Source organism: Erpetoichthys calabaricus, chromosome 3, assembly GCF_900747795.2.
Source record: "Erpetoichthys calabaricus chromosome 3, fErpCal1.3, whole genome shotgun sequence".
NCBI lineage: Eukaryota > Metazoa > Chordata > Cladistia > Polypteriformes > Polypteridae > Erpetoichthys > Erpetoichthys calabaricus.
Window position 1 is genome coordinate 11,288,103 of NC_041396.2, and position 23,244 is coordinate 11,311,346.

At 41.1% G+C, this 23,244-nt stretch overlaps 1 protein-coding gene across 3 annotated transcripts in view; it reads left to right on the top strand.

The window, feature by feature from the left end:
• Nucleotides 1–22,307, top strand: part of snx17 (sorting nexin 17) — a 186,716-nt gene extending 164,409 nt beyond the window's left edge. The window contains exons 10-15 of one of the 3 annotated variants that reach the window (XM_028796362.2): nucleotides 3,511–3,714; nucleotides 9,551–9,691; nucleotides 11,982–12,059; nucleotides 17,248–17,322; nucleotides 17,415–17,456; nucleotides 20,163–22,307. In XM_028796362.2, the coding sequence (XP_028652195.2) occupies nucleotides 3,511–3,714; nucleotides 9,551–9,691; nucleotides 11,982–12,059; nucleotides 17,248–17,322; nucleotides 17,415–17,456; nucleotides 20,163–20,282 (660 nt within the window). In that variant the 3' untranslated portion in view covers nucleotides 20,283–22,307. The remainder of the gene's footprint in view (nucleotides 1–3,510; nucleotides 3,715–9,550; nucleotides 9,692–11,981; nucleotides 12,060–17,247; nucleotides 17,323–17,414; nucleotides 17,457–20,162) is intronic. The other 2 variants (XM_028796364.2, XM_028796363.2) reach the window with 2 other exon arrangements.
• The last annotated feature ends 937 nt before the right edge of the window (nucleotides 22,308–23,244 follow it).

Here is a 23,244-nt window from a genome sequence, read left to right on the forward strand (position 1 = left end):
TAGGAAGGAGCAAGCACATCAACCTCTTAGCAAACGAATGCTAAACGTACAGAGAAAGAGAATAAAAACTAAGAATGATCATGTCAAGTATATTCACTACACGTTATCGTGCAGTACGCCATTACTGGTTTTAAATATTTTTAGATCAGGTAGATGGAGAATAAATTATTACAGAATGCACTTGTCTCAAGAGGGGTGGTGTTAGGGTGGCACGGAAGCAGGCATTGGCTTGGAGTTATCTCAGAGTATGCTTGGGGTCTGTGGACCTATGGATCTTCAGAGATAGGTGGTTACCATCAGTGTGGTGTTGGTTTACCATGAGGTGAAGACAATTTCGAATTGATTGCCGGTGGTAAGAGATGAGGAGACTGCAGGTCTGACTGAAGTTACTATGTGCCGGTGAGAGCATGAAGGGTAATTGCGAAGGCTATCTGAGTACAATACAGGAAGAGGGTGTTCTGTTTCTCTTCTTGTTCCTTACCCATCATAATCGCACCTGTTGAGCATATTGAACAGAGCGGGGAACTCACTTCTGATAATGGAAGAGTGGATTGACAGTTGCCGTTTCAATCTGTGGATGGTTAGAACTTGGTAAAGGTTCTAGAAATTATAGAAGAAAAGGGTAAGCACTTTGATTAGCTTCCGGTTATACTGAGATATTGGAGATATTGAACTCATTGAGAGGAAGTGCCTTTATGTTAGACTAGTTTTTCTCTTAGCTTCCAGTTATACTGAGATATTTTAGATATTGAACTCATTGAGAGTAAGTGTCTTTATGTTAGACTAGTTGTTCTCAAGCCCTGAGGTGATTGCACTCAATTCACTTAGGGGACCAAAACCTGTGCTTGATTCACCATGAGGGAAAAGCTTCGACAATCACACTTGATTCACATGGGTAACATTGGAAAAAGATGACCATGACACAGAAAAGGTTGAGAAACTCTGCGTTAGACCTCCAAATTCTATGTTGAGCCGGAGGTGGGGGAGATGTTTTTTTAATTAATTGTATAAGGTTATCCTTGTATTAATTTTTTGGAGCACTAAAATATTTTTTAGTTTATTTTCTGATCCATTACAAACAAAATATATGAAGAAGTACACATTGCTAAATAAAATAAGTCTGTCCTTATCATAATAAAGAATATAAGGTGTAATCAAAAAATACGGTAAATGTCTCTCTATTATAATCCTGCGACGAGAATGTGACTTTCTCTGAAAAAGTCATGTCTCGCCCCAGGCTAGAGATACTTTCATGTCCCATGAGACGAGATATTGTGCCAAGAGATTTAACCATGCCCAAGGCCGGAAATAAAAGACAAAGAGTAGATGACAAAGTAGAACGTCGTAAAGGATTCAAAAACACTGGTGCGATACACAGGCAGAGCAGATTAGAGATAATGAAAGTATTAAAATTCGAAAGTTTCAAAAAAATGATAGTAAAGATCGCATTAGCACAAACAAACGGAAATTTATTACTCAGTGAAATAACGGAACGGCGAAAAGAGATTGAATATATTGATCAGATTTAAACTTTAAGTCTGAGACTTGTAGATCGTCTAATTTGTGTTGCCATCACAGAAAAGTAGTGTTTTTTCTCAATGAAGAGGCGTATCTGTGACAATTAAAAGATTTGTTGTTTGTGAAAGCGAAATCCACATACACGAGCAGCAGAGACACGAGAGAGGCCGGGAGGAAGGTTGGCGAGCAAAGCCCCCTAGTTTAATTAAAGTAAAAGACACATTGCCATTAATCCCCCTCACTTCGTAGCCACTTTCTGAAGCAGTTCTGGAAGTTCTCTTTCGTGAGTGTCTTTAGTTGCGCTGTCATAGCTGCTTCGATGTCCTGCATGTCAATCAAGATCCAACATCAAGGTGGTGATATTTGTTTTTTGACTTTGATGGAAGTACAGTTGTCTGTGCATCTCTTTTTTTCACTTGTACATGGTCATTGACTATTTCACACCTAAGGTTTAATATGTGCTGCGGTCTAATGGCACGGGACATCAAAACCCAGGACTCCTAGCTGCAAGTTAGCAGTGCTACCACTGCACCACCATGCCACCTTATTGTTAAATACACCAGGGAAATTAGAGTAGTGCACACATGGGAAGATTGTTCATATAGGATCAAGTTTTCATATTGAAGAACCAAGAGGTCCTGTCTTCAATTCAAAAGCTATTTGAAGCTCATTGTATCATAAATTTTGTCTCCTTAAATCTTTTTACTCCATAAAAATGTGAGATTATTTTTTTTTCTCTACAAACATCATGAAAATATCAGAAATAACAGAAATATCATTTTTGTATGAAGCATTCCTTTAAGGCCTACAGTACCAGACAAATTCCAAATGAAGATCAGTAGATAGGAGAAGAACACAGAGCATATTTTATCAAACCCCTGAGGCCGAAAAAAGGTGACTGATGTTGAGGCTTGTGAAATGTATTTTGACTATTTATTCAAGGCACAAAAAAATGACAAGGTTGTTGAAAAATTTTGTTTACAATAATTTTATATTTTGAAAGTTTGATTTTGGAGCTTCATTTTTAGATACGAGTTTGAATTAGGCTTGTTTGTTCAAGAAAGGTTTAGTTTCTTATTATTTTAAAGTTTTCAAAAGTCACTACGAGTAGATAATTGTTGCTCTGGCATGCCCAGTTTGTTGCTAAGGTTTGCCTTTCTTATGCAATCTGATAAAATGTAGCAGTGTGAGCTCCTTTGTTCAAGATGTGGATTCAGTCACTAAAGTACTCCTGGAAAGCCTCATTTCTAGAAAGTCTCATTTTCGGTATTCCGGTGTTGACTCTTCCTCTTTCATATTTGACTCTGTCTTTGTCAGTGTTTTGGCTCTGGTTGTATTGTAGAATTTTGGTCAACTACTCCTTGCATTGCTTTCCCAACAACAGTTACAGTAAAGCCCTGTACTTCAGTGTACAGAATGGTTTACTTTTGGTTTTAAAATAACTAATTTTCATTTAAAAGGTTTTGTGTTATTTGTGAAAGAAACTCGCATAGCCTTGCTAACCACTTTCAACGTTCGAAAACATAGCACCAGTAATTAATCAGAGATGGGTGGTTGGTTTTAGGGAGAAAAACACCGGCAGGGGATGTCCCAGCAGTGGATCTTTTAGGCCATGTCTCATTTTTGTAACTGGCATAACAGTAGCAGAAAGGAAGCACATACAGTATTTCTAGAAAGTGATCCCAATTGGGTATCCACTGCGGGTGTGGGTTGGTATTCCTTAACCATCTGACGTGCCACAAATACCATAAAGGGATCATTCTTATTTTTGAGTGACTGCAAATAATATTCATGCACACACATTTTCTCATATAGAGCTTGCTCACTTGCCTCGTCCCTATTTTAAGTAATGGAATAAACAAGAAAATAAAAAGGCTTTAAACTCTGCTTTCCTTTACCGAACATGTGAACTAAAGCAGTATTCATTAGGCTGTTTAGAGCAATATTTGATATTTTATAAACTACTGTCTCTGTTTCTTTTTCTTTGTGTAGTTTATCCGTTTGGCCCAAACCCTGAAGTATTTTGGCTACATCAAATTTGATCCCTGCATCACAGACTTTCCGGAAAAGAGTTGCCATGTAATTGTGAGTGCTGGGAACAGTGAGCTGAACTTCCATGTGAAGCTTCCCAACGAGCAGATCAAGGAAGGGAGCTTCAAGGTGACACGGATGCGGTGCTGGCGCGTCACATCATCTGTAAGTAGATGACCTGCTTTCAGTAGAAATGAGAATCAAAAGCTATGCTGAGCTAAGATGCTGTTTGCATAATAGAGGAGTGAATACCATAGTGCCAGCAGGGGACACTACAGTGTCCTTGTCATTTAAGGTTAGCGTCTGCTTACAATATGGAATGAATTCTGACACTTTAGAATGTAATGTGAAATTTTTTTAAAAATCAGGAAAGTATGAATGGTTGCTAGTACAGTTCCATGCAGCTGCTTGGACAATCTTGGCCAAAATTGATGTTTTGTTGACAGCAAACTAAAAGAATGGCATTTTCTATACGGTTATGATTTATTTGATGAAATGTAAAAATAAGAATAAATTGGACATATGCAAAAGTTTGGGCAGCCCTATGGTTGTCAGGTCTCTGAACTCGTTAGGTTGTTAGCCTAGTCTGGCTTGTCAACAACTGTCCATAAGAATTGTTAGCTGATGACAATGTGAAAACCTAGTGCATTAAAACGTTAGAAAAATTGTGACTATCCAGCCCTTCCACCCTTTTCACTTAGATTGTCCAAAATAACATTAAATTGGTAATTTCAAGGTCCTCAAAGTCCTACTTTACACCACACTTCTTGGTGATTTATTCCATGTGTCTATTGCATAAGCAAAACATTTTAACATTTGTGTGAAAAATGGCCTAAGGTTTCCAACTGTGTCCACTGTGTTCTTGCTGTAGAATTTATTTTAAAGTAACAATTAGGATCCATTGTAGTCAATACTTTCATGCTTTTAAACACTTCAGTCCTGTCCCATCTTATTCTGTTGGCTTAAACTGAAAAGGTTCAACTCCTTCAATCCTTCCTCATAACTCATTCCCTGTAGCCCTGGAATCAGCTTAGTCCCTCTTCTCTAGACTTCCTCTAGCACTTTCCGGTAAACCAAAGCTGAACACCGTGCTCTAAGTGAAGCCTCTCCAGAGTGTTACACAACTTAAGCATCAGCTCCTTCGACTTGTACTCCACACATTATGATATCCATATTACTAACCGAGAATGGTAAACCAGATATGGACGCATGTACATGGCATGCCCATGGACGCAGGAGACATAGTGCACAGGCGCCGACAGCGAGTAAAGTGTGATCCGCCGAGAACGAAGGAGTCACAGCTCAAAAACGAAGGAGCTCAACTAACGTAAATAAGAAATGAGGTAACGCGCCCATAGGTAACGACACAGCCACACAAAAAAGAGGATTCTGCGCTGCACCCCAGAGTCAAACGGAAGAGGCTACGGAGGCCCCACAGGTCCACAAAGATAGTACGGAAGGCGCGTGAAAGTACGAAAGGCGCATGCGCTTACAACGCGCTTCTGAACTAAACGGCCACACTACACAGCATGGTCCACGTGCTTCTAACACACCTACAGAGGCCCCACAGGTCCACAAAGATGCGAGCCCGCATGGATAAAAACAATAGATGTGGGCGCCTACAAAGCGCGTCTGAAACCGCGGAAGCAAAACTGTCTCGGCTCCAAAACCAAACAGCTCGACTAACGGAGCTACAAAAATGAGCCCGCATGGACAAATACAATGTACATAGACGCCTACAACGCGCGTCTGAAACTGCGGAACCAAAGCAGGCACGGGTTCAAAACGAACAACCACAACTGACGGAGATACATAAAGAAGCGAGCCCGCCTGAATACAATTAATGAACGTAGGCGCCTACAACGCGCCTCTGAAACAGCAGAGTGAATAGATAAACGGCAAAGAAAGGAACGACAGACGGCCGCTAAACAATTCCGCCAATTAGCTGACAACGCATTCTGTAATGAGTCCACTATTAGTGGACATTCATTAGGATTAATGAATATACTTTGTTCGTCATCTACACCTTTACACTCCAATATATCTCATACATTCATCAATGTATTTCGGGTTACCCAACACCGGGGGATAGGCGAGCGAAGCGAGCAGGGGGCGGAGCCCCCTTGTATACACTAACATCCCATGAGCTTTCTTTTGTCCACTGTCTTGATAGAACTTCATTTGTCCCCAGGGAGACATTTTGGCTTTTTACAGAAGCTCCTGAAATACATAAATATGTAAATATACACCCATTATGGTCTGAACACACACCAGAATGACTAAAAAGCAAGAAAATGAAAAAGAAAAAAACGTCTGTCTTGGAGAGGCATTATGTAGGCTATTGCTGTTGGTGTAAAGGAGTCCTTGCACTGTTTGTTGACACATTTCTGCTGAATAATTTGTTGGCTGAAAGTCCTCAGTGTTTGTTTGTCAGAAAGTGAATGTGCAGCATCGTCCATAATGGCATTCAGTTTTGTTTTAATCCTCTCCTCATCATCTACCTCCACGGGGTCCAGAGTGTGTCCTACAGCTGAGTTTACCCATTTAACTATCTTGTTGATTCGGTGAGCCTCTCTTGAAGTGATGTTACCAGCCCAGCAACAACAACATTTATTTATATAGCACATTTTCTTACAACAGCACACCACAGTGTAGAAAATCACACTGGCAATCGGAGATCTGTAGATGTGAAGGATGTCACTATAAGAAGAATGAGTCTGCTTTGCCCTTCCTTATATGATGCAGATAGTGAAGGGTCTACTGTGACTCCTAAGTCCTTCTAATTAGGCGTCATTTAAGTTTTAGACATCCTTATTGTGTGTTCACTTCTAACATTTTTACCTCCTACATACTGTATGTAATAATAATGATTTACAGTTTATCTTCCATACATCTGCCCAAGCCTGTATTCTGTCCAAGTCCTGTTATAACAATTTAGCCAGTTGTACATTTCCTGCCCTTCCACCTAGTTTGGTATCATCTGTAAACTTATTGATTATATTGTTTATGTATGTTGAAAAGAACAGCAGCCCCAGCACTGTCTCTGAGAGACGCCACTTGTAATATCACCTAATTCTGAAAAAGTTCCCTTAACCATAACCCTTTGTTTCTTGTTGTTTGGGCGATTTTGTTCCCAACTATAGACCATGCCCTAACTTCCCACTTCTTTTAGTTTGATTATTAACCTTTTGTGTGGCATCATATCAACAGCCTTCTGAAAAACAAATTTCATATGGATCTCTCTAATTGTACACATTTGTTGCTTCATCATAGTGTTACAGCATGTTAGTGAAACATGACCTCGCTCATCTACACCATGTTGATTATTTGGTAATACTCAGGCTGTAAATGATCTTCTGCTCGAACTTTTCCTTAATAGTTGCTTCCATCGACTTACCTGTGATCACCATTAAGCTTACTGTCTTATAGTCTGGATTAGCCCAATCACCCTTTAATACAACAGGATAATAATAAAATTTCTTTGACTCCTTCAGTTATTGTGCAGCACTCGGCAACCATGACTCACTAAGGATCTGTAGACGAAAATTGATCTCTACAAAGCAAGGAAAGATTATAAAAGATTTCAGAGTTCTTCCAGCTAGCAATTCCCACAGTAATGTCATTAATAAAAATGTAGTTAAGGGGAACTGTTGAGGTTGTAGCCACAAGGGGCTCCACTGAGTCCCAAACCATAGACACACTATCACCCACCACAATTCAGGGTTCAAATAAAAGGTTTTTATTCATCACCAACACTTTTCCTACACAAGTACCAGCCACAAAACACATGAACAAAATATTGTCATTCCTCCTCCAGTAGAGTGTCACTGTGGACTTCTTTTAAATTGGACCCAGGAACTGCTTCCAGAGTCACACCCAGGTTGTCTGGAGCAGTTCCTGGTTGTCTAGAAACCAGGCAAGTCCTTCCCTGGGACCCAAAGACCATGACTGGGCTGCGTTTTCAGGCTCTAATTTCCATTCTACCGTGCGTGTGTCCTGATTGGGTTCAGTCCTGAGGATCACTGCCACCTGTCATGTGGGGGAATGAACTGTTCCTGGCATACCTGTTTGCTCAGTCCATCCATTATGGCCTCCTGGCTGGGCAAGAAATTATCCTCCATTTCGACTAAGATATCTGTCCTTCCTCTATGGCACCTGCAAGGTAATGACAAGAACTAGAAGACCAGGAACACTGATAGATAGAATAGCTGGTATACTGTGCAGGAAGGCAAAGCAAAACCCGCATATTACTGCAAGGGACCTGCTGAGACAGGACTGGCAATGCACTGCTCTGCTGAGACAGGACTGATGGTGCCCAGCTCTGCTTTGCCTCTTTACTTACATGGACATGAAAGAGCTGTCAGAAGGAAACCTTTACACAGAAATCATCTGCATAAGACAAAGCATTTTGTAAACCAATCCTAAGGAAAGAGGAAGTTAAATCGGACTCTTTGTTTGGCTAAAACAAAGGCAGCAATTGAAGAAAGGTCACTTTGTCACCTGTTAAGTACAGCGTTGTAACCGTCATGCTTTGGAGTCAAGTGGCAACTAGTGGCACAGGAAACATTTTGTGAGTACAGCGAAGAATGGATTCCACTAAATATCAACACATCCTGCATTGTGAGGGAGCGTCAGTTACGGCACTACGGCCATGTGGCGCATTTCCCCCGAGGGTGATCCAGCTCGTAGGATTCTCATTGTTGGGGACCCAAGTGGCTGGACCAGACCAAGGGGTCGTCCATGTAACACCTGGCTGCGGCAGATAGAGGGTCACTTCCTAAGGGTGGGATTGGACCGCGTGTCTGCCTGGGGGGTTGCTAACCGGGATCCCGAGTTGTTTCATCGTGTGGTGGGTGCGGCAATGCGCTGTACCAGTGCATGCTCCCCAACTTGACTTGACTCAAGAATGTCAGATAGTCAGGAAACTGAAGCTGCAAAAAAAGATTAAAAAAATACACTTCAAAACCTACAATAACATGCCTCAAGAAACCCAAGTGGAAGGTTTGGAATGGCCTTCTCAGTCCCCAGTCTTTAACATCATTGAAAATCTTTAGCTTGATCTTAAACATGTTTTGCAATGGCCACATTTACTCTTTTATTTTATATACAAGGGGGCTCCGCCCCCTGCTCGCTTCGCTCGCCTCCCCCCGGTGTTGGGTATCCTGAAATACATTAGTCGAGCTCGTTTGCTTTGGAGCCGTGCCGCTTTGCCCGCGGCATTTCAGACACACGTTGTAGGCGCCTGCGTTCATTGATCTTATCCAAGTGGGCTCGTGTTTGTATCTTTGAGCTGTATTGTGTTTGAATTTGGTGTAAAGCGTTCAGCGGTTTGTACAATCCCAAGCAGCACATTATTCCTAACTTCACTCCGCAGTAGTGCCACTCACAATATGGCGGTGACGCCTGCGCCTTCACTCCACAGTAGTGCCACATGGACCTGTGGGGCCTCCGTAGCCTCTTACGTGTGACTCTGGGGGGGGGGGGGTGTGTGCAGCGCAGAATCCTCTTTTTTGTGTGGTTGTGTCGTTAATGGTAGCTATGGGCACGTTGTTGCTTCATTTCTCATTCACGTTATTTGAGCTCTTTCGTTCTTGGTCCGTGACTCCTTCGTTCGCGGTTGTGCCTGCGCAGTACGTCTCATGGTCCCATCGCCGTGTCCCTGCGTCCATATCCGGTTTATTCTCAGTTAGTAATATGGATTTTTCAGTTCATCAAATAAATATCAACTGTACATTAACATTTTCATTAAAATACCTTTGTTTGTTTTCTGTTAAATTAGTATTTAATAGGTTTCACTTAAAATATTAACGAAATGTGTTGTTTGGTCAGGGTTGTCCAAAGCTCGCTGCAGTCTGAGCTGAGATGTAAAGCTTTCGGAGTTAGTGCAGTAAAACAAAATTCTAGCACCACTCTGCCAACGTGAAAATATTTTTTTGAAAGATTGTCAAATATATTTGGGTTTTGCTGAGGAATTTAGTTGAAAAATAAATTCATTTTTAAGTTCTTATTTCAGCAGGTCCCAGTTGCAAATGGTACAGCCAATGGAGGGTCTTCAGGGAAATCCGAACTTAAACTGGAACTTGCTTTTGAGTATCTCATGAGCAAAGATCGCCTACAGTGGGTCACCATAAGCAGCCCTCAGGTAAGGAACTGACATTTTAAAGAACAGTTTCAGTGTGGATTGTTGTGCTCCTTTTTGAAAAAGATCCTCTAAACATTTTGTAGGTTTAGAAATGGACATACTGAAATATTCCTGACATTCACATTATATTTTTATGGCCATTTCCTTTAACAGGTTTTAGAGTGGCTACTTAAATAAAAAACTGGATATACAGAAGCTCAAGTCCCAGAGAGCCACTGCAGTTATGGATTTTTGTTATAATTAATTTCTTAATTAGAGGCAATTTACTACTTGTAAATAAACATCATGAGAAATAGGATCAGTTTGTGGCCTTCCTCAGTTTTTGCTTTCATGAGTATATAAATTGAATAGCTGACCTCTCTGTGAAGTATAACAAACTCTTTTATAAATATATATATCTCTATATACAGTCGGTATAGAAAAGAACCCCTGCTTCGAAATAGTCCCATTTTTTTTTTGCTTTACAGCCTTAAATGAAAACACACAAACCAATATTTTTCCAGCTTTACTTACTCAGTGCAATCTATAACATCCAAGTGAAAGATATCACAGCTACAGTTCAGAAGAATTAAAAAAAATAATAAAAAACAAGAAATACTGATAATAAAGGATCACACCACCACCCAACCAATGATTTGTAAACTCACTCAGGTGTAAGTGCCCACCATTTCCATTGCGGTTACTGGCTTCCTTCCACCTGTGATCAGTTGTAATCCGTGTGATTAGTGAAGCTGTTCCAGGAGCATTCATTCCCTTGCTTGGTAGTGCAACTGACAGCAAACAGCTGACTATGGATGATAAGCCACTTTCAAAAGATCTCAGGGATAGAGTTGTGGACAGACATAAGGCAGGAGATGGAGACCAAAAAAATTTCAAAAGGCTTTATCAATCCCAAGGAGCTCAGTAAAGTCCATCATAAAGACATGGCAAGTGTCTGGTACTTCTAGGACCCTCCCTGGATCCTCCAAACTGGATGTAAAAGCAAGGAGGAAACTGATAAGAGAGGCCAATGGCCACTTTGAAGGAGTTACAGGCAAAGAGTGGTCATTGTGTGCAGGTGACAACAATTTCACAAGCGCTCCACAATTGTGACTTGTTCAGGAGGGTCTCAAGGAAAAAGCCACTTCTCAAGAAAGGCCACATTGAGGCTCGTTTGAGCTTTGCCAGAATGCACCTTGAAGATTCTGATGCCAAGTGGAAAAAGGTCTTATGTTCAGATGAGACCAGAATCGAATTATTTGATCTCAATACCAAACAGTACAGCAATGCAGCTCACCATCCACATCACACCACACCTACAGTAAAGCATGAAGGTGGCAGCATCCTGTTTTGGGGGGCCTGGGGCCCTCTTAGGGTAGAAGGAAAAATGGATGGGGCAAAATACCGCCAAATTCTGGAGGAAAACCTGCTACCCTCTGCCAGAAAGTTGAAGATGGGCAGAATGTTCACCTTTCAATACGACATCGACATGAAGCACACAGCAACATTGTCCACACAGTGTCTGAAGGAGAAAAAAGTGAATGTCCTCGTGTGGCCAGTCAGAGCCCAGACGTAAATCACACTGAAAATCTGTAGAAAGAATTGAAGATAGCAGACCACCAACGCTCACCATCCAATTTGACCAAACTTGAACAGTTAAACTGTAAAGATGAGTGGGGGGCAAGTATTACTAATCTAGGTGTGCAAAGCTGATAGAGAAGAATCCCAACAGACTCAAGGCTGTCATTAAAGCAAAAGGTGGGTCAACAAAATGACATTGACATTGGGGGGGGGGGGGGGTTATCCTTTATTAATCTCAGTAGGTCTTGTTTTTGATTTTTTTAATCTTTTTTCTGAACTGTAGCTGTGATATCTTTCACTTGGATGTTATCGGTTGCATTGGCAAGTAAAGCTGGGAAGAAATATTCTTGTGTGTGTTCATTTAAGGCTGTAAAGCAAAAAAAAAATGGAAATACTTCAGAGGGGGGGATTCTTTTCTATACTCACTGTGTATATTTATTTATTTATTTATTTATTTATTTATTTATGTATTTATTAAAATATTGTGGACCACCAGGGGGCGTACCAGCTACCCTACCCGACACAGACAGACACAAGTTTTGTCCAGCACACACGTAAAAAGCACCTAACTTGAATCGCAGGTAGATATGTTGTAATTCTGCTTCATTATTGTACGAACAAATCAGCTAAACTCTTATTTAGTGTTTGCAGCAGTGGATTTACATGTTGTAAACCATTTCAAAGCTGAGACAAAGTTTTACTCACAAAACATAGTTTTTTGACCTTTCAGGCCATCATGATGAGCATCTGCCTTCAGTCAATGGTTGATGAGTTAATGGTGAAGAAGTCCGGTGGCAGCATCAAGAAGGTCTGTATTCTTATTAACCTAAAATACTTATAAAAGTATGCAGTCACATAGAGATGAACAAATGTAGAGGTATACTTTTAAAAGTGTATTTGTATGTTCTGTGGTTGCAGTGATGTAGTTCTTGTACAAGTGCAGGTCAAGCAGAATTTGTTGAAAATTTGCTTTTGTACTAGTTATGCCTCTTCTTCTTCTGCTTCTTCTTCTGCTTCTTCAGCTGCTTCTGCATCTTCTGTGTGAGGCTGATGTGCTTGATCAGCCTTCTCTAAAAGAGCTCAGTCCTGCACCTCCTTGCCAGTCAAGTCATTTTCCATCAGATCTTCTTCTTTTTTTATCAATCCACTTCCCTAGCTTTCTCTTCCCCCTGTACTTCTCATCCCACCACTCTTTTGCCCACATATTCATTGTCTGTCCTCATCAAGTGTCCATACCACTTCAGCCTACTTTCTTCGACATCTCTTCCACTTGTGCTGTATCTCTGATTATACTAGTTATGCATTTACACTTTATTGCACATCACTGAAAATTATATAGGCAACATCTTTGCATTCTATGAACAATTACATTCCAAATTTAACTTTCCAGCTACACATTTCTTTCATTATTTTCAAATTAGGAACTTTGTTAAAGAGAACCTGCCCGATTTTTCTCATCTTGCACCCTCGTCCATGCTGGAAAAAATATCGCTCAATTTCAAGGACGTAGACACCATCTCTGCAATATATAAAATTATTTTACAGTCCCTCCCTTGCAAAGATCCAAGAGGAAAATGGGAAAAAGATCTCTTAATCAATATATCAGAAAAGGAGTGGAAAATAGCAATGCAGAGACTTCACTCAAGCTCCATATGCGCAAAGCATACAATTATTCAACTCGAAATTATCTATCGAGCACATCTGTCTCGCCTACAACTGTCCAAAATGTTTCCAGGGTGAGATCCAAACTGTGAACGCTGCAATCAAGTCCCAGACTCACTGGGTCACATGTTTTGGGCCTGCTCCAAATTAACATCATTTTGGACCAAAATTTTTAAGTCCCTCTCAGACAGCCTTGGTGTCACAGTCCCTCCTAACCCATTAACAGCTGTGTTTGGTGTTCTTCCAGATGGGTTTAAAGTGGAGAAGGACAAACAAATTGTGATTGCATTCACTACACTTTTGGCACGCAGACTTATTTTGCTAAACTGGAAGAATCTTAACTCTCCTCTTTTAAGTCAGTGGGTAACCGATGTTTTATACTATTTGAAATTGGAAAAAAATCAAATATTCATTTAGAGCAGTGGTCTCCAATCACAGTCCTGAAGGGCCGCAGTGGCTGCAGGTTTTTGTTCTAACCCGGTTGCTTAATTAGAAAGCAATTCTGCCAATAATTTAATTTCATGGCTTGTTAGTGCTTTAACTCTGCTATGTCCGGTCATTCTCATATCCTAGACTTTCTTTCCCTATCTAAGGATATCATCCAAATGATTTGAAGGCTAAAATGGACGAGCAATTCTCAGTCATTCACTTTTTTCTCTTTACTTTCCTTCCAAGTATTTAATTAAACCAAATAATGCAAGATAAATACACACTGGCGTAAATGGTAACAAGCCAAATGGAGAAATGCTGGTCTCTTTTGTCATTCGCATGTTATTGCTAATTAGGATCCATTAAAAACTGAATGAATACAGCTGTTTAAGATGAAAATAAGCAATAAGCATTCAATATCTTAATGAGCGAAACAACTAAAGTGAAGCAGAAGTGTTACTTGAGCAATTAGTGCTTCTTATTAAGCAATTGGGTTGGAGCAAAAACCTGCAGCCACTGCGGCCCTCCAGGACTGTGATTGGAGACCCCTGATTTAGAGGATCCGTACAGATTTTTTTTTTTAAAACCTGGCAGGATCTAATCAATAAAATCTTAGAATAAGCTCTTAAAGCACCGAGGAAGCAATTATCTCCACATTTCTTTTTCTTCTCCATTCCTCTCTACTGGCCTATTAAACTCATCAATTTAGGTGTTTACAAGCCTTAAGTTTTACCCCGTTGGCCATGCTCTCTCTCTCTCTCAGGGGTGGAGGTCGACTTGTTTTTTAATCCTATTTTTTGTAAAAATTGATCGATTTGTATGAATGATTACAATAAAATGAATAAAATTATAAAAAAAATTAGCACTTGAAATGTGTTGTTTACATCATTTATGTAACATAGGAGTTTTGCACAAATTCATTTTCTTGTTGTTTTGTTATTGGCATTTATCCATCCATTATCCAACCCGCTATATCATTGTAATGTAATAAACATATAGTGCCTTAGCAAAGTATTCATTCTCTCTGTGTTTGTCCTGTATTGTTGCATTACAACCTGAGATTCGGATGGATTTTTAGGGCGGTTAACACCATTTGATTTACATAACATATCTGCCAATATGAATCTGCAAAATATTTTCTTATTGTGACACAAATAATAATTAAGACAAAAAGCAGACTTCCTAAGTGTGCAGATGAATTCATCCCCCAATTTTAATATTTTGTAGAGCCCCCTTTTTCGGCAATTCCAGCTGCAGGTCTGTTGAATGTTTCTATTAGCAGAGCACATCTATCCACTGGGGCTCCACAGGCGGAGTGGTGGCTCTGAGGCTAGGGATCTGCACTGGCAATCGGAAGGTTGCCGGTTCGAGTCTCGTAAATGCCAATAGGGACTCTGCTCTGTTGGGCCCTTGAGCAAGGCCCTTAACCTGCAATTGCTGAGCGCTTTGAGTAGTGAGAAAAGTGCTATATATATATGCAAAGAATTGTTATTAAAAAGAATTATTTTGTCCATTCCTCAAGGCACAACTGCTCCAAATCCTTCAACTTCAGTGGGTTGCATTGTTGTGAAGCCATCTTCAAGTCATGCCACAGATTCTCTATTAAATTGAGGTCTGGGCTTTGACGTGGCCATTCCAAGACATTTTAATGTTTCCTTCTTAACCCCTCCAGTGTCACTCTAGCAGTGTGTTGAGGGTTCATTCATTGTCCTGCTTGAAGGTGGACCTTCATCACAGTCTGAAGTCTCTGGCTGACTGAAGCAGGTTGTCCTCAAGAATTGCCCCATATTTAGTGCCATCCATCTTTCCTTCAATCCTGACCACTTTTCAACAGCCTGACACTGCCACCACCATGCTTCACTGTGGGAATGATGCTCTCGGGGTGATGGGAAGTGTTCGGTTTGCACAACACATGGCCTTTCCCATGATGGCCAAAAAGTTCAATTTTACCCCCATCTGACCCACAGAACCTCGGGGAGTTTGACACATGCTGATGCACATGCTGTGTTTTCTTATTTATTTTTCTTTAAGCAAAGGTTTTTTTCTGGCCATTCTTCCATTAAGCCCCCCACTCTGTGTAGTGTACGGCTTGAAGTGGTCCTATGCACAGAAACTCCCATATCCGCTGTGGATCTTCGCACTTCCTTCAGTGTTATCTATGGTGTCTTTGTTGAATCTTTTATTAATACCCTCCTTTCAAGTTTGACTTGCTTGTATGGAATGTTACTTGCTTTTAATAAATTCAATAAAATATTAGAAAATACCCTCCTTGCCCGCTCTGTGAATTTTGCAGGATGGCCTTCTCTTGTCAGGTGTATAGTGGTGCCATATTCTTTTCATTTTGTTATAATGAATTTAATAGTGCTCCGTGGGATATTGAAAGCTTCGGATATTTTTTTTTTTTTTATAACGCAACCGTGGTTTCAGCCTCTCCAGAGCTTTGTATCTGACCTGTTTGAAGTGCTCCTTGTTCTTCATGTTGCTTACTTAGTGGCGTTGCAGAGTCGGGGGGCCTTTCCGAACAGACATCATGTGACAGATCATGTGACACTTTGATTGCACAGATTAGATTGGACTCCAATCAACTAATTATGTGACTTCTGAAATTCATTGGTAGGACCAGAACTTGTTTAGGGTTTCATTGTAAAGGGGAGGAATACATATGAATTTCCAACTTTTCCTGTACTTTTTAACTCTTTGAAGGCTGAATATTTTTTCCAAAAACATAGTTTCTGAAAAGCAATGGTTTCACACAGAAATCAACATAAAACGTCTGTTGCTGCATGCTGCGGCTGCCAGTTTGCAGTTTCTGAAAAGCAATGGTTTCACACAGAAATCAACATAAAACGTCTGTTGCTGCATGCTGCGGCTGCCAGTTTGCCAGGAGTGTGCGGCAGGCTTGCTGCCAGGCTCTCTTTGTGTGGCTGGGGCAGCAGCAGCAGTGGTCACGGTCACAGTGCATTGCAATCTGGTTTCTACCTCTTATCATTGTTAAGTGGCAGTCCTCCTGGCGAACATTGCCGTAGGCATGTCAGCTACATGAACCTGTTCAACACCACGGTTAGCTGGGGACTAGTTAGCTGAAGCTGAAACCTCACATTCGTTTTCGAACCCTTGTATCAAAATCGGAGTCCGACAAGTCATAATCCAGTTCAGAGATAATAGGCAAAACTTTTTCCATGGAGTATTTTGCTTTACGCATTAGCTTTGATTTCTCACCATTATGTCGGTGCCATTTTTCCTCATGTTTGCTCCTTACTACTCACACGAGTGCAGGAAATCTCGGTCCAACCAATGAAGCTAACTTTCCTTCTAGCAACGAGAGTCCAACTAAAACATAACGGTTGGTTTTGTCACAGTTTACAGTTGATTACTATCGTCAATTCCTCCTTTTGACAAAAGTTGACATCAGCCCCGAAAGAGTTAAAATACTTTTATGTTTAATTTAATTCTAGATTGGACAAACACCAAAACACGAATACTTTTGCAAGGCACTGTACAAACCAAAGTGTCAGGCTTAGGAATTTTTCTTGCGTTAACTCCTGGTCACATAAAGGTTTTCCCATGTTTGTCAAGATTTTCCACCTACTACATCCAAAACAAGAAAAACTGGGATGGGTGGGCATCGGGGACAAAAGTACAGAGATGATGGACTAGTTTATAGTAGTGGTAAAGTTCACCTGCATATCTTTAGATTACAATAAGGAGCACATTCCTTGGTGATAACTTTTTCTGAGCTGTTTACAGTTTTACAAGAGGTAATGATGCATTTTAGACAAATGTGATGGCAATCACGTGGGATTGTGGAGATATTACACAGTTCTAGAAGATAGCTGAAGGGCCACAGGGACTGATATTTAATAGAACATTTTAAATATGTACCTATTTTTTTTTTTTTTATCCAGATGTTGCGGAAACGGCATAATGGTTCCTTACGACGTTCAGAAAGTCAGCAGGCTGTGAAGTCCCCTCCTTTGCTTGTAAGCCTCCATATACATCTGTAACATTATACAATTTAAGGGTATTGTGTTAATTCTGAATTATCTGTCATTTATTTATTTTGTTTTTGTAGGACTCCCCGGACTCAAACAAAGAAGCAGTTGTCAAGCTATCGGTGAGCCACACATTTTTCAGATATTATCACTAATCTTGTATCTCTGTGCTATATAAAGACCCTTTTTTTGATCTTCTATGTGAGCTGCACTAAATAAAACAAAGATGAATTGATATATTTAAACTTATAATTATGTGGCCAGACCTCCGTGGCCTTAGATGTTAAATTTTAGCTTACTACGTCGCATCATTGAGTGGTTATGCCAGTAGTGATAAAAGAAAAAATTCAATAATCCATGGAGGTTTGTATCCTCAGGCTGCTGAGCTTTTCTTTTTTGTCGTATCAGTCCTCCTCTTGACCGAGTTGACCGCCAGGACTTTAAGTTAAAGTTTTGGACACAGTTTGGGGTTTGGCCCATCTTTCTTGTGTTATTTGTCTATCCCTTCAATCCTTTTTATACAGTGCCATCCTTATCTGTCTCTCTGTCCATCCATCCATTTTTATAGTGCTTTCTATATCTTTGTATCTGTTATATCTCTCTAATTTATATAGTTCTTTCCATATCTGTCTATGGCATCCTTTTTTATATAGTGCTTTTCATATCTTTGTATATGTTATGTCCATCTAATTTGTATAGTTCCTTGCATATCTGTCTGTCCATCCCTTTTATATGGAGCATTTCAGACCTTTGTATCTTATTGTTATGTACATTTAATTTTTATAGTTCATTCCATATCTTTGTCCATCCATTCATTTTATATGGTGCCTTCCATGTCTTTGTATCTTACTACAGTCCAAAGACATGCAGGTTAGGTCGACTGGCGATTCTGAATTGGCCGTATTGTGTGCTTGGTGTGTGGGTGTGTGTGTGTGTGTGTGTGTCCTGCGGTGGGTTGGCACCCTGCCCAGGATTGGTTCCCTGCCTTGCGCCCTGTGTTGGCTGGGATTGGCTCCAGCAGACCCCCATGACCCTGTGTTAGGATTCAGCAGGTTGGAAAATGGATGGATGATTGTGACGATGCGGGTTCTCTCCACACTCCAATGCAGCTTCAGGGAGCTCTTGAACCCGACACCATTGGTAATGTCACCGATGAGCTCGGCAGTGAGGCCATAACAAATGGAGCAAGGGGATGGCGTAAAAAGTGCCAATGTGCTTTTATTAAAAACAACAACCAAAAACAACAGTGCCCAAATAAATAGGGTGCAGTGCATCAGAGTTTCTTCAAATAAATAATCCCAATAAAACGGTTGTAAAGTGGAGGTTTAAAATAATAGAAAAAAAAAACGATCCTTTAAAACCACGAGGTTAAAACAATGCTGGAAGCAGTCCTTTAAAAACCACAGAGCCCGGTGTCGTCTTTACCTGGCGGCTCCCCTGCTTCTCCCATCTGGGCCCCGCACCAGGAGAGTCACCCTACCAGCACCTGACCTTCTTCCAACACGACTGATCTGGAGGCTTCCCGATCCCTGGCTTCGGTCTAGCGCTCTCCAGATCGAGACTTGGCTTTCAACCCAACGGCCAGGATGCTGACGTTGGGGCTTCTCCTTCCAAGCCTCCCAACTCCCGCTGTCTTCAATGGTGAGTCATCCTTCTCGCTGGTCACTCCCGCTCCTCACAAACTGCTCAGCGGGAGCAACCACTACCAACTGCCCTAAGTGTTGGCCAAACACCCGTGCTAGGGCTCACTGTCCAGCTGCCTGCCTGCGAGCCTTCCCTCCACGCTGCTTCCTGCTCTCCTACAACCTCCGGCTCTTTCTTTCTTTCTTTCTTTCTTTCTTTCTTTCTTTCTTTCTTTCTTTCTTTCTTTCTTTCTTTCTTTCTTTCTACTAGCCACCTCACGCTTGTCTTTATAACGAGGACGTGATTCAACTGTGGGCAATCAGCGGCTCCCGGGAATAATTGTGGATGTGGACGACTCCTCACCTGTGCACTTAAGCAAGACGCACGCATCACAAATCATCCCAGGAACCACTTCAGCCACACACCACCAGGCCCCCTCACTAAGCCGCGAGTGCGGCGATTATTTATTTTAAAAATGGCCTTTATGACATGAGCTGTGGACCCGCTATACCACACTGATTTTCATACTTCCTTCCAAATCTTTGTACCTCACTGTTATGTACATTTAATTTTTATAGTTCCTTCCATATCTATTTATCCATCCATCCCGTTTATGTACTACCTTTCATAACATCTTACTGTTATGTACATCTGCTTTGTATGGTCCTTCCTTATGTCTTTGTCTATCCATCCATTTCATATAGTGCCTTCCATATCTATGTCTGTTATATAGTGCTTTCCCTGTTTCTGTCAGTCTCTTTGTATTGTACATTACCTTTAATGTCCATCCATCTATTCATTCATCCCTCTGTCCATGTATTTAGGGAATAAATGGGAAATTTAAATTAGAAAGTAAGCCTCATCCTAGTCGAGAAGTCAGACCATCTGTGCCATTCTCTTAGCAGTCTTTTAGAGAGTGGTGGTGCCAGTTCAGGAACGTCATGGACCACAGAATAGCCCAGCAGAATCGGGTACATGGCAGGAATAGCTGAAGAAGGAGCCCAAGTCCGTTGGGGTCTCTCATGCGTGCGCACACACACACACACACACACACAGTTAGGGACCAGTTTAGAATTGCCACTTAACCTGACATGCATGTGCTTTGGGATGTGGGAGGAGAACCTGGAGGAAAGCTCAAGACATGAGGTGAATGTGCAGACCCCAATGTTTTTGTTTTATTTATTTTATTTTATTTCTCTCAACAGAGCAAGCTTACCTCAGTAACCCTGAGAGGAATCAGCACTTCTAACTCTGGTAATGACATCAGTGGCAACAATTTCCACGGCAACTTTGCCTTTGAGGGGATTGGAGATGATGACCTCTAACCAGATTGTCAGAAACGTAAAACAACTGGCTGGAGGACGACGTCGCGTGAAGCCCACTCTGAAGTGAATTCTGCAGAATTGCCTGCCACGTGGATGGAACTGGTCATGCTGCATTTTCAGTTAGTAGATGGTGATCTGGAATGAGGGAAGGAAGAAAAAGAAACGTCTAACTTTCTGTTTAGGCTATCGGCATCTTGACTCGAAGGCACTTAACCGCAGATTTTAAGTTTTCCTTTCTTTTGCCAGCAAAATCTTACCCCTCGTTGTCCTCCGTGTGCTTTCAAGTTTGCATTTGCCAAGGTTGGAAATCGTCAGGTTTTATAAAAGGGAGCTCAGAAATCTACTCTTTGGCCACCCCCTTCGCTTAACATTCACTTTGTTGTGACGGACGATGACGCTGACAGCCGGGCCCCCCTTGTGCACTCGACTTTGCCTTTGCCAGTACTCCACGTTTTATAAGCTAGAACAATGCTTTCGACTGTGAACAGTAACCTAGGCATTCTTTCCATTAAAGCTGTTTTAGCAAGTAGATGCGAACCAAATTGCTAAATGTTTTGTGTGGGCTTGTTATTTTGGCCATGAACAGAAGAGTAAGCGTTCCACGCAAAAATAAATAGATAAAGGAGAAGAAGCCGGAAAATAACTCGGTGGACTGACACAATACCTGACACTCTCGATGCCTGGCGTAGTTTGCAAGTTCATGTTCTCTTGTAAATAATGAAACCGCTTGCTTAGAAAAATGTACCTTTTTATTACGTGTGCCTCTACTCCGGAGCACAATTTTAAGTTGGGAGTGGCTGTTGTGCGTTTGTGCAGCATGCCTTATGTGCCAAGGGTATATGTAATGTGGAAAATCCAGAAGGCAGTTGGATGGTGTTCTGTATGCCCGAGTGCTTCTTATTGGTGGGTCTCCACCCTTCAATGAGGTGACATCTGGACGTATGTGTTTGTCCTCTCCACTGGTACCATACATACCTATGTTTTTGTTCTTGTTTTCTTTACTAATGTACACGGGTGAGTTACATGCCAGTGTTGTGTTGTATGGCCGGGGTTGTAATCGTTCTCATTTTTCTAATCAGATCTTCCATGCGGCCCTTTTCAGCTTTGCCCGGTAGGGATTTGTGGGGTGGGGTGGTCAACTCTTGCAGGATTCACTTAACGTGTGCTCAGCCAGTCCTTTAATCAAACTTGCACTTGTTGAACCAGTTTGTTTTGCACAATATCTTGAAGGATGGATCACAGAGCCACCGATCAGAAGAGCGTTTTGAGGAAGCTGCCTCCGGCGGGGTCTGAGGAGACTTCATCCACCTAACTGGTATCATTCTTTCTGCTAATTCTGAAATGTTTCTCATGAATGCCAAATTGTAGTTTACTGAAGCATTTTGCACAAAGGATGAATTTTAAGAAAAATGATAAAATTACAGTAATGTCACTTTTGTATATGTACATGCATAAAAAAAGTATTCTAACATTGTTACTAATATTCTATTCCTTTAATAGTTAATGTAATCAAGTAAATAGAAGAAATGTATTCTAGAATGTGTAAAAACAACAAAAAATCTATAATTGTTTACATAATATGTTGTAGTTAAAATACAAAATGTTTACAAATTTCAAATGAGATTTTAAATTCAGTGTCTTACTTTTGTTTGGGGAAAGAAGTGAAAAATACACGGTTGGAAACGTCTGCCTGTTTTCTAGAGTTTTCTGTTTTGGGAGGCGATGGAGGGTGCAGGTCATCGTGTATTGTCGGATGAACACTTGTGGCCCGTCTTAGGTGGGAAATTTCGAAAGGTTGCCATTGAACCCAGTGAACAAGTGTGCCATCCTGCCGTCTATCACAGGGTGGGGGTCCGCGCTTTTTTTTTTTTTCTCTTGTTCATGCTTTCTAAAGCACCGTATTCCTATAAACAAATGCCAAATGTTTTGTCTTGTCACTTGCCTGTAAAAATTCAACCTTAAAGAACAAATGAACGTTTTCAGAACAAATCGGGTGCCAAATAAATTCCATTTTGAAATGTGCAATGTTGTTCCCGTTTTTCTGTGATCGGGTTTGGTTTGTGCTTGTGGCCTTTTCCTGTAAAATATTCTGCCAAAAAAAAAAGTAGATGGGGGTTACTTGTGGATCCCAATGGTGAGCTTATTTGGCATCATTGAACTTGCTCCGTTGGAGTGAATTTGAGTGTGTATACTCTGGATGTGAATAAAAACTGTTTACAGGTTCAGCTGAGTTTGAGGTTCAAAATTGTTTAGGAAATTTAAAAAATAAAAGAAACCGTCAACACCTAAACACCACCCTCTCCCACCCCCAGTCACAGTGCTGTCATGCGCCAAGTTACGGCAACATTTCGGATTGTCAGATTGCTCATATGTTGGTCACACAGTGTAGAGGTCACTGACATGTATGCTTTAATTGCCAGTATGGAGTAACGCAAACCGATCCTGGAGTCGCACTGAGTCCACGGAAGGCTGTGCTTCTCAGCCACTGGATGGCGCCACTGGTACATTGCTAGTTTCTGTTATTGGATCACAAGTGGGTCACCTAATCCATTGGAGTCGCAACCCAGGTTACCATCATTTGTTCACTAGTGGTTTGTGGTGGGTCATCTAAGTGATCGCCAGCGATGCGGGAAATGTTTCCTTGTTTCACCAAGGGGGACCCCTTCTTTCATCGCAGCTCTTGTTTCATCAAAGTTTTCAGTTGCTGCTATATTGGGTCATCAATAAACTTAAAAAGGAAAAACTGCGTCTCAGGAGTCTGGAGCATTAAGGTTTAGACACACTGGTGTAAGGGAAAGGCCGAATGCATTAGCCACATGGAGCAGCGGCAATCAAACCAAACCTTTAAAAGGGACCTCCGTGAGTCAGAAATCAAATGAGACTCTCTGAACTAATAATGGTAATAACACAAGTTTTATTACAGCAGCTAGTTTTGGAAATTTCTAGAACATTAATACCCTTT